This window comes from Harpia harpyja, chromosome 21 (genome assembly GCF_026419915.1).
Source record: "Harpia harpyja isolate bHarHar1 chromosome 21, bHarHar1 primary haplotype, whole genome shotgun sequence".
NCBI lineage: Eukaryota > Metazoa > Chordata > Aves > Accipitriformes > Accipitridae > Harpia > Harpia harpyja.
Window position 1 is genome coordinate 10,975,182 of NC_068960.1, and position 12,002 is coordinate 10,987,183.

Sequence of the window (12,002 nt, forward strand, 5' to 3'; positions counted from 1 at the left end):
CTAAATGTTGGAAGTCTGATTCCACTTATTTCTCTTAAGAATATTTCTGTCCTGTTTTGTGCACTCTCTACATTCACCTTAAAATCATATTAAATATCTTGGTGGGTTGTTTTTTGATGTCTCACTACGACTCCTGTTGAAGAAGTTACATCACAGTTTCCAACATCTGTTATCCTACTGCTCCTCAGCTGTAAGGAATACTTTTTTTCTCCTGGCTGCTCTGCAGCACATATAAACGATAATAGCTCTGACAATTAACACAAGCTATCCCGCAGTTAAGTTGGAAGACCTTTTCTTTATTAATAGTGCTATTAATAAAATAGTAAACCAGAAAAAAATGCTAAATAGATAATACAACCTCTAACAGCTTACACTTTTACACATATCCTGTGTGCAATAATAGAATATAAACTTACAGTTGAAATGATACAGCAGAAAATTATTTAGGATGTAGAGATCATATGCAGGGATTGTTCTAAACAAGAAGACAGTAAATAAACATGAAGTGAGGAGGGTCAATACATTTTTACCCACACATGTTTTTCTCCAGATACTATTGTATGCTAAAAGACTAATAAAACTTAAGTTACACTTTCAGGATTCAAACTTTCCAATTGCTTCAATACAATAATTATTTTCAGCCTCAAACTGTCCCTGTACCGATGGTCACAAACCAAGATAATGGTGTTTCTCATCCAGTAAAGATACTTGGATCTATACCTCAAATTAGTTCCCTTCCAATTATTCTCTCTCCTTCCCTTAGAAGCTCTAAGCAACAGCAACAACAACAAAGATGTAAACCAAAGTGCAGTCAAAATGCAGAGTAAGTAATTAATGTGAGGGGAAGCAGAAGAGTTCAGAAGCAAGATGTAACAGACTCAAAATATTTGTTGTGGAGGAGAAAAACCAGAACTCACATAAGCTCAAACCTGCAAAGAGATACAAAACCACATCTCACAGTACCAGAAAGTCACTGAATGTGGATTTCACAAACCGTTGTTATAACAGCATCTTTTCAAAGGCAGATTAATACATAAAATAGGAAGTGCAATCTTATATAAAAAGGCATTTCCTTGCAATCAGGAAAAAAGAAATTCACTTTTGGATTCTGAACTTGGCTTTGTAGGATACAAATTAAAGCCGTTTAGGAAATACAGGGTGGAAAACAGCAGCAACTTACCAACTGGAAATTAGGTGTAATAGAACAGTGACCCACAACAGTATGGAGAAATTTGGAAGGATGCAGAGAAAAATGTTTGACTGTGAGAACACCATGCATGTTAAAAGTAAGCGGTCATTCATCACCAGAGTTGCAGTAGGGATCTGGGTAGCAGACTTAGGATAGACAGAGGCACTTACTGGTGCTGACTCACTGAAAGTTACTGCTACGTAAAAGGAACAGATTAACTTCACCATTACTTCTAAAGATTTCTTTTTCCTGAGTTTTATTTGTTGCCTCCTGCCAGAGATTCTTTGGAAGCGCATAGTATAAGTGTTTGCTTTGAGAGGAAATGTAAAAAACCCAAGCAAAAAAATCCCAGAAAAAAACCCCCACCCCACACTTCAGGGCCATAAGTGGTTTACTGCTTAAGACGACTCCCATTTTCCTTCAGGCCCAAGCAGGTTGCTCCATCTGGACCATGACAAATCCACCTTGGCTGAACTTCCTTTGGGAAATACTTAATACATTCACAAAATAAACACTGTCGACTCATCCCAGCAACATGAAGCACACTCACATGCCTGCACACACACCAGGGATCCTCACAGACTTGCAAAACACCCAGTATACGGTTACATTTTGGCAAGTCCTTTTAATTAAAAGCTCATCTTTGGCGAGTCCTTTTAATTAAAAGTTCATCTTTCAGGGTCTCAGTACAAAACTCCTCTGCTACACATCAGGGAGAAACTCTCACTCATTTTCCACGTTTCCTTCCCCCCCCCCCCCCCCCCCCCCCCCCCCAATAAAGCACATTGACAACCTTTGAAATTAGAGAGGAGAGAGAGCACAGCAACCCTGGAGCGCCGTCCGCTCCCCCCCCTCCACAGCTGACAGGACTGAACCACGGGCAGGCACAGGCAGGATACCGAACGGTAACTCCATGTGAGCCACGTAGGCACTACTAATTATTTCATCCCGGCTTGACCTTGCCAGCGGACATCCTGGCAGCACAGGGGATCGCCCCCGCGCTGGGGAATCGCTCCCTGCGCGGGGAGACCCCGGCTGCCCGCCCGGCCCCGCCTCAGCGAGACCGCGGCCCCGCCCGCGAGCCGCGGGGAGCGCGCCCTCCCGCGTTCGAACGGCACGCACCGCCCGCCGGCGCCGTCCGATTGGCTGGCGCGCGCCGAGAGGCGGGGCCGGCAGGCGCCGGCTCCCGCCTGCCAGTACCGCGCCTGCGCCGTGGCCGCCTGCCGCCGCCGGGCTGTCGCATCCGGGTCCTTGGCGCGGCGGTTGGGCGATGGCGACGGTAGCGGAGCTCAAAGCAGGTCGCGGGGGCGGAGGGGTGCCGGCGGGGGTGGGGAGCTCCGGGGGGCGGCGGAGGCACCTCGGACCACCGAAAGGGCGGGCAGCCGGACTTTCCTCAGACCCCCAGCGGTCGGTTGGGTCTCGTAGTCCCCGCGGGCGCGAATGGGGGCCGCCGGCTCCCACACCGCCCGTAGGGGAGCCGCAGGAGAAAGGCCCCTAAGCCTCCACCACACAGGCGCGCTGCCCTTATTACTTACCTTGGTCTGGTGTTCACTCGTTAAATACATCTTGGTGCAGTAACATCCCACGACTGAAATTGCTAGAACGTATGTTTCCTACTAAAAAAAGTTAAAAACTAAGCCTTCGAAGGAGTCACAGTCCCACTGTCGTCACCTACTGGCATATGCACAGGTGCAGATATCTTATCTTCGTTTCACTGTGAATATGCCGAAATTATATTGTGGATGATAAATGCTGCTTGAGTATGTTTGGCTTTATATTAACAGATCTTTTTATGGTAATAGTTTTAAAGGACACGCTGGAAAAAAGAGGTGCTCTTGGGCAAATAAAAGCAAGGATCAGAGCTGAAGTTTTTAATGCACTGGATGACCAATGTGAACCACGGCCACCACTGTCTCATGAAAATCTCTTAATTAACGAACTAATTCGTGAATACCTGGAATATAACAAATATAAATACGCAGCATCTGTTTTAACTGCAGGTATTGGGACTGAATTCTTGTTGTCATCACTATTAATAGACATTTACTGTTTGGTTGAGTAATTCTACTGATGCTATGAAATTAATAAGTGGGACCAATCTGCACAATCTTGTCTTCCCTTGGAAATAAATAAGATACTAACACTCTCTCCACAGCTTTACTTGCAGCATTAAGCCAAATCAAGAAAACTTACCCTTTGCTTCTTATCCTTGAGGTAAATGCTTTGACAGAGCAGTTGATGCAAGAGCAAGAAAACTTGCTAGCAGCCTGCAAAATCAAAATACCTTTCCTGAAATATCTGCTTTTGTTTTGGAAAATGACTAACAATATTTTTAAAGCATATATCCATTTTTTTCTCATTGGCATTTGGGTAAAATAGAAAAATAGATATCCTACAAATGAATAAAATTTCTTTGAGGAATAATTTAAACTAAAGTGATATGTACATAAAGCAGTTGATAGTCTGAATTACAGCAATTCTGGAAATTCGCGCATCTAGACTGTATCAGAAATGTGGTTAGATGTCCTCAGCTTAAATAACAAAAAAGAATGTGAAGAAGTTCCGTATTTTTTAACAACTGTATTTAAGTTTTACTGTTACTGGCTGTGCTAAAATACTAATATTTGAGAGCTGTTTAGACTACAACATCTAAGTGGTAGCCATAATTTATACGGTACAGCACTTATTTTTGCAGCTGTTGCTAATTTGTATTTGAAATGTGAAGTTCTGTAGTTGTGCTTAGATACAGTAATTACATTTTCTATTTAATAATTTGATATCTTTCACTCTATTAAAATTACAGGTGGAAAGGTTCATCTCAAGAAGAGGGAATGGAGACAGTCCATATAGTAGTTAACATATAGAATCTGTTTGATAACAGTACTTCTTTAGAGAAAGAGTTGTTTGCCTGATTAGTTTATCTTTATATTGTAAGACTTCTTTAATATTTTTATTAGATTCCTTTAGAGTGAAGATAAAAATTGTAATATGCTATTGTAAATTATATGATTATGAAGCAGTAATGTTTGAGTTCCCTGGAATTACAGTATACTGTTAGATATTAATAGTCTAAAAGGGAGGTGTGTGCTCTCATTCTCTTTTGAAGTCTCCTGAACAGTCTTTAAAAGTTAATTGGTGATGTTTTTCTTAACAGTCTTAAGAATTTGGGGGAAATCTCTTTTCCAGAATCTGGCCAGCCTGAAGTGCCCTTGGATAGACAGTTTCTTGCCAAAGAACTGAACATAGTCGAAGACGCAAATGGAAAATCAGTGTAAGGAGTGATTTGGGAATGCACAGTGTATTCTGTTCTGCATATGTTTTTCTCTTTAGTGTTACTGTAAATCACATATAAATGTTCTTACCAGTTGAAATATGACTAGATCACAGGGCTGCTTTGAAATGCTGGATTCAAACTCACAATGGCAAACATGGGGCCATTTTCAAACATACTCAAAACTAACATTTAATTCTGCCAACTCTATAGCATTCTCCATATAGTGTACTTGCACACCAAAACACAAGTCTTACCAGTACAGCCTTCCCTACAGTCAGAAGTAGAAAACAGATATGCTCTTTGCATATCAGTGAGTTGCTTTGTAGAGCAATAAAAAGATTATTGTACTCTGAGATTAGATAAAAATTCACAATGCTCCTGTATGACTGTATTAATGAGCTAGGATACTGAAGCAGGTTTAAACACATTTGGTGTTCTCTGTAGCTTGTGCTGTCAGAATCTGTCAGGTGCTAAGGAAGAATCAAGTTTGGGTTGTGCAGTAGTGGACTGGGCTATAGCCCAGCTGAAGTCTGATCCTTTGTACTGCATGAGTGAGACTGTGGATCTGTGTTCCTGTGCTAAGCATGCGTTGGTTCTTCACCTACAGGGAATCTGGACCTTAGTTGAGAGTGTCTCTTAGTGTGAGTTCTTTAGGAGAGTGTTAGTGTTCAGGGTGGGCTTAGGTCTGTGCTTATTTATATAATAACACTTAGCGTAATGTATTTTAAATAATTACTCTAAAGACATCTGCACATATTCTAGAAGTAAACATTAAGGTCTCAGAAGTTCTGAGGAAAGGGTGGGTTTTTAATGCTCAGTGTTTCATAGACTTCATAGACTGGTTTTGTCATTTCTCTCCTAAGCAGACCTCTCTTGTATGGAATTATCTCTCATTTCTTACATGGTGGTAAAGAAGAAAGTACCCAGAATACCCTTCCAAAAGTGTCTTTGCTGAATTATCCAAAGCAGAACCTTGGCAAACCACCTACTGAGAGGAATCAAAAAGGTGGGTGTGGCTATGGGGTAATTTTTGCAGAAGTTTTATTTGTGACTAGATTTTCTATATGATATGTATGCTTATAATAGCATAAACATGCAGATGGACACAGTGTACCTCCTTCTCTGTGCAAGGAATGCTTTGAGCTGACACCTCTTTTGTAAGAAAAATTCTTCAGCAGAACAGTGTTTATACCTCAAAAATACCATTAAGCTGTGTGACCTGACCATACCTTTTGCTCATGTATTCATTTAAGAAAGGACCTACTATATCCAACTGAAGACAGACACACTGATGATTTCTAAAACAATCTGTATATGTGCCTTTGTTTAAATATGTGACCAACTTACACCAACCCTTAGGCCTGCTTCTCTCTGCCAGTATGCTAATGGGACAGCATACAAATCTGATTGCTCTCAGAAGTGCTTGACTGGCCTTCAAATATGTCAGCAGTAGAACTTTCTCTCTTATGTGGGAATGTATTTTATTTATAAAGCAGACATTTTTAAAAATTGCAGACAGCCAAATTTATATAATTTCTCAACAGTGCAAGGTACTGTGAAGCTCCTGTTACCTTGTGGTAGCTGTAGCTACTTGGTAGTTATTAGAGGGAAGGGGAAAAAGCCTAATTGTTTAGCTTTATTCTCTTAAGGCTTTTGGACTGTTAAAAACTGAAAACTCATTTAAATTGGACAGCTGTGCTATTCTAATTAGTTTTGCTGGTCTGCAGTTACTGGTAAAGACCAGAAAACACTAGTATCCCAATTCTCAGTATCAGAGACGTCATCCACCAGATTGTTTTACCATTTTCCTAAAAGTTAAACTGGCCAAATCATACTCCCTTACACTATTACAAATCTGGAACAGGTTAGCTAGAGATAGTCTTATTACATTGGCAACTTAATAGAGGAATTTAACCTACATTCTCAGTAAAGTATGTTAAATAGTGAGCCTATCTCTGTTTCTCATCTGGTCTAACTTCACTAATTTCTATAGAAAGTTCTTAACTCTTTAGCTGTATAATTTGTCATTTTGTATATGGGCATAAACCTTTTCTGAGGATATAATTCACATCCCATTGACTGCAGAAGCTTAAGCTTCAAGTTCATTGCTCTATAGTAGAACACTGCTAAATCTTAGTTTCCCTTTCTGGTCTGCTTTTTGACTGGTTACAATTCAATGTAACTAACACAATGAACATTGGTCCAGTTTTTTCCTTCAAAGAGTCTGCTTGGCATATTACTTCACTTTCTATTGTGAGAATTTAGTACTATTGTGTTAGTACTATCACCTATTCCTTTTGTATCCAAAAATTTGAAAAATTGAGACCTGAGATATTAGTAACATCGAAAAAGTGTGAGAGAGTTACAGTTGTAACAGTTAATTCGTTTAGACAATGTTGTTCCCCTTCTGCCAGAAGAGGGGGCTGAAGAAATAAAATTTCAATACCAAAAACTGCTATACATGATCTCTTTGTTAGAAAATAATTATTCCTATCAGAAATTTCTCCATTTTTAAGAACAAATTCAGTGTACACAAGAATTGTTTTTAAAGTATAACTTTGTACCTCAGTTCTGAAATTGACTCTGTGCAGGGTCACCTTCCCCTGTTGACTCCAATATAGTTTCACATGGGGATTTAATTGTTTAGAGTTAGTTACAAAACTCAGGATTAATCATAAGACATGATAGCACATTGCTTTTTGAACTAAACAAAAATATAACAGTTTTAAGGCTTTTAACCTTTAAGTAACTATAGTCTGAAACTACTTTCTGCGTGTGTTTGTGGAATATGTTAGTGGAGACTTAAAGGCACTGGGTTTACAATACTAGTTATCTAGCTATTTTAATTAGGCTGCGTATTAAGGTAATCAAGTCCATTCATAAACTTAACCCTCCAAGTCTCATATTTTATTTTAACATCTGATTTGCTTTGCACATTAGAAATTATCTTATTTAGTTGAATGAATATTCTAGTAAACTGGTATGCAGACCGGGAATCCTGATAAAACATGTGGAACGTGGTGTTTCTGTTAGTTCGTTCACTATAGCTGAGTTGAATCTTTAGTAAACGCAAAAAGCTCTTATCTTATATAGTTGCCTGGGAAAATATATTTGTAAAATTGCCCGTTTCCTATGATGATATTCTGTGTCAAAGTTGATAATAGTAGAAAATAACACTTTTACCTTTGGATTTACAGGTATGTGAAAATGTTTATGTATGTGTTTAATTTTCAGATAGAATTCCAGAACCAGGAAGGATGGCTGGCATGAGCATCGAAGAGCCCCTCATTTTACAAAGTATAAACAGATGAGGTCTTTCATATGCTAATTTCTCATGTAAAGTTCTGCAAGAGTTAATTTATGAAATTCTTCTTTGCATAAATTTCCCCAATATGTCCAGTGGGACCATTTCAGCTTGTTAGATCTATCCATGAGACAGGATGGACAGGGTCATACTTACTGTCAATGAAAAAAATATTAGCAAAGGCTGTCTTCTTCCAGTGCCAATAGAAGGAAAACTGTATATGAAGTCAGATTAGTGAAGCCTGTGTCTAGAATTGGGCCTAAAAATACTGGTTTTACTTTATAAAAATTTATCAGATAACATAATTTCTGCACTTTCTTTATTGTGTTATGTCTTTGTGTGTCTTTCCTTTGCTGCTGAGTAAAATTTTCCAGTATTCTGTGTGGTATTTTGGAAGTGTTCAAACTAAGTATTTTAATCATTCTTCTTTAAAAAGAAGCTGTTGCTACTTTCGGATTAGTATGGGAAAATAAATTTGAATAGAAAATTAAAGTGCTTTAGAGGAATAGTTGTTTTTAATTCTCCGGAAATGACTATATTTATCTGCATGCCAGCAAACAAATGAGGGTAAGTGTTTTCCATCTGGAGTTGCTATAAATTGTATGGTGTAACGCTGAGTATATGGGAGGGAAGAAACTTCTGTTTTTTTCCCCAAATGACATGAAACTCAAAGTCAGGCAAAGCTAAAAATAAAGTTGATAGTGGATTACTGATTCCCAGAACTTTTTTTAGCTGAGGTATTTACATGTTTAGAAATGGTAATTTATTTTAAAAGCCAAACTTACAGGGGTACATAAAAAATAACAGGTTAGCTATTTTTCTCTACTCATTTTAACAAAATGTAGAGATATTAGTGTTTCCAGTGGTACTGAGAGGAGTTTTGTGTAAATAAGTTTTTAGGGTTGCGTTCTTAAAAATCTTAATTGTTAGATAAGTGGTACAGTAAGTGGGGAAAAAAGAGAGGAGGAGAACATGCAGCGTGTGAATTTAAGTGAAAGGACCCTGAGTTCTACAGACTACAAAGTTTTGCCTTTATCTTGATTTGCCCCAGTTAGCATTACAGGTATTTTTTTATTTTGGTAAACAGCCTAGCCTCTAATGTGAAATTGCAGAGAACAGTTACGAGTTGAAATGAGAAGTCGCATTTATCCATTTGAAGCCTCAGCAATTAGTTCATCCCCTTCGTGTGACTGGCCATGCTGCCAGCTCCCCATTTGCTGATTTATAAGTATCTCAGAACTGTTTCCAAGAGGGGAGGACATGTGTTTGCAAACATACCTCAGTCAAATCCATCTTTTCAGTCTTTTGTAGCTTTGCATCAATTAGAATTGACCATTTGGTCAAGCAAGTGAATTTATCTCTGTATGCCCTCACTGTTTGCTCTGTATTAACACCACCGTCAGGTTCAACTACTTTGCTGAAGAGCCGTCCGTGTAAAAACTACCACCAGTCTCTCAAGTTCTCTGTCTAAAAATATAGTAGAAAAATGGTCTTCTAAGCTGTTCTTTGCAAATTACCTTCATTTTGGAATGAGCTTAAAGTACCTCTATGGAAAGTTGCAAAAATGAACTTTTGAGCAATGCAGATATGATTGCTCTGGTCACAGAAATCTCTGAATTTTTAACTTTGGTTTTCCAGAGGTTAAATCCTAGGCCACTGTTTCTCCATAAACCAGTGGGTCCAATTGTTATGTATATTTGGAATCTGAATTGTCTTTTCAAGAGCAAGGAAAAAAGACACTGGGAAACACAGAAGCTCTAACCTTCTATGCTATGCAAATCTTCCAGTATAACCAAAGTCATTGCATTTGCTTTCTGCCTTCTCGCCATAGATCATACAGAAGCTGCCCAGGTGCCATGGAGCTCCCTGGAAAATGGATTTTTAGTGGTAGAATTTAAATACAATTTTGTTCTGGTTGAAGAAGGCAAAAGGGATGTTTGGTACTTGCCCTTTCTCAAGCACACAGCTCAGCAGGCTCATGGTCTCCATAGCCATGAAAGCAGAGGCAGTTACAGGGGTATCCTTCACTGAGCTTTGAGGTAAAGGTGTGTATCTGAAGTCAGAGAAGAAAAACATTTAAGACAGAGGGAATCTTGGGACTATTTTCTTTGGGGATTGCAGCTTCAGGTCATTGACAGGATCCTGCGCTGGGTCAGTGAGTGGGAGCTGGCCCGTTTGCTCTTGGTGCAACATGCATTTCACCTAATTCTCCATTACACTTGCAGTACAGGTTTGGGAACAATCTCTTGTTTCAAAGTATGGTCATTGCACAAGCGAAATCAGAATGAGTAAAGTGTATTTCCAGTGATATTTATTTGTACAACAAAGCTTTGAAATACATCTATGAAAATACACTGGTCTAATCACGTTATTAATGGTCTAGCATTTATCCTGACAGTACATGAAACAGGAGAGCATCTTTCAAGATGCAGACATGTAGCAAGTCCTATGAATGTCAGGCTCCCTTACTTGTTAACAGATGAAGAGGAATTGCAAAGCCTGTACAATATGGCTGCACCTTCCAAAAAATAATTCCTTAAAAGTTTAAGCTAAGTGAGGTCAGTATTTAGATGAAAATAATTCACAATCCTAGAGTCACAGGTTCAGGTTTTAGGTGAAATTGCCACCTAGGTGAGCATGCGCAAAGGTTATTTTCTCAAATTATTTAAGAAGCTCCTTCTAGCTTAATTACAGACTGTGATGTCTTCCATTAGCTGCCCTTATTTGTTCTACTGGCATCAGAAAATGGAAAAAAAAAAAAAAAAAAGGCATTTAGAAGTTTGGGAGTTTTAATGAGCAAAATACATTCCTGAATTTTATTGGAGATAGAACACTGTAACTGAGACTGTTACAGCGGGAATTACGTTAAAAGAGGCTGTTCTTTGTCTAAGTGTGATATCGCAAGTGAAGGTGACAAGGAGCCAGTGAAGTTTGGTGTGGATATCAGATGTGAAAAGCACTTTGGAAGAATTTAATCCACAAGTTTAAAAAAAAAAAAAAAAAAATTCTTTAAAACCGAATTTTTGCTCTCCCCTAGAATCAGAGGAAACTATGTTTATGGACTCCACAGCATCAGTGCTGTTTCAGAGGTATTAGTTTCTGTCATGCACAGGGGAAATTTTTTTCTAAGCTTTATCAACATGCTCCAAGGAGTCAGTTACGCTTTCCTTCCTGAGCACCCTTTGTATCAAGCTGAATCTCAGTGTCAGTTGATCAGTTTTCCGGAGGAGTGATTATCATTGGGTGATTATGTTTAGGAAAAGAAACCCCGAAATATTTGTTCACACTTGCAAAGACAACCTTTCAGTAGCAGCTGGTGTCCAACTGATTCAGAATTGACCTGTGTGCTTCACATACTTCACTTGACCTGCAGCCAGCATTAAGCACAAAGCTTGGTATTAAGCAGTTAGTGACTATTCAACCTTGTCAGACTACTCTCGTGATTAATAGTTCTAGTTTGGACACAGACTATCCCTCCTGTTGCAAAAGCACAGGTCAACACAGGTGGTAACCCACTGCTACGCTTGTCAGTTCCAATTACATATGTCAGCATAGAGAAACAGGGTTTGTAAACTTAGGTGAAAACATTTTTTTAAACAAAAATATTGCTTATCTAACACACATTGTTTAACAAACTAACATCACCATCAGTGCTTTTTTTCTCTCCATTGTATTCAGGTTACACTGTGGTAAGGCAGCTGAAAGTTTGTTTCTTTCCTTCTCGAGTCCTCTTTTTTTTGTTTTCAAGTACAATATTTACAGTGCAAATTCAGCAAGGAGATATTTTAAGGGCAGGCTGCTCCACACTTTATTTTTTTCTAGAAAAGTAATTAAATAAACAAATCGCAGGGGGAGGGGGGAGGAGATCGAATAAAGCTTTTTTGTTGTCACAAAAGCAGCTTTCATTCTGAGGCAACTTTGGTTTAAAAAAAAATACCACAACATTTAGGAAAGTCCAACCAGGCTATTATTTTGGTATATTCTTATGTTAACTTTTAAGTGAAGGTTGGAAGCCACGCTTACACTTAGCAGTTCCTACCCCACATGGCTGGAGAGTACAACTGTCTCAGTCCCAGCAGTAATACTTTTTGGACTTTCCAGCTCCGTTTAATGTCACATCATATATCACCCTCCACCACTGCCTCTGTTAAACACGCTATTCAGGCAGCAAGCCTGCATGTGCACATGCAGTGGTTTGCAGACCAGCCAGAGTAATTTCCATTCCTTTTTAAGCT

At 39.0% G+C, this 12,002-nt stretch overlaps 1 protein-coding gene across 8 annotated transcripts; it reads left to right on the plus strand.

Moving 5' to 3' along the window:
• The first annotated feature begins 2,402 nt into the window (after nucleotides 1-2,402).
• Nucleotides 2,403-8,259, plus strand: CEP20 (centrosomal protein 20). Of its 8 annotated transcripts, none has more exons than XM_052773234.1 (5): nucleotides 2,403-2,487; nucleotides 2,992-3,189; nucleotides 4,376-4,460; nucleotides 5,327-5,469; nucleotides 7,698-8,259. In XM_052773234.1, exons 1-5 carry the CDS (start codon nucleotides 2,460-2,462, stop codon nucleotides 7,772-7,774), a joined length of 531 nt encoding a protein of 176 aa, XP_052629194.1. In that variant the 5' UTR covers nucleotides 2,403-2,459; the 3' UTR covers nucleotides 7,775-8,259. The 8 variants fall into 8 exon arrangements, with proteins under 8 accessions (XP_052629194.1, XP_052629196.1, XP_052629200.1 ...); XM_052773236.1 differs by having other exon boundaries at nucleotides 5,330-5,469; XM_052773240.1 differs by lacking the exon at nucleotides 7,698-8,259 and having other exon boundaries at nucleotides 4,344-4,460; nucleotides 5,330-5,468.
• The last annotated feature ends 3,743 nt before the right edge of the window (nucleotides 8,260-12,002 follow it).

Coding starts and splice junctions, on each gene's coding strand:
- CEP20 (XM_052773232.1), top strand. CDS start 2,952: ATGTTTGGCTTTATATTAACAGATCTTTTTATGGTAATAGTTTTAAAG. Junction 3,190..4,375: donor AGCATCTGTTTTAACTGCAG/GTATTGGGACTG, acceptor TCTCTTTTCCAG/AATCTGGCCAGCCTGAAGTG. Junction 4,461..5,326: donor GACGCAAATGGAAAATCAGT/GTAAGGAGTGAT, acceptor TTCTCTCCTAAG/CAGACCTCTCTTGTATGGAA.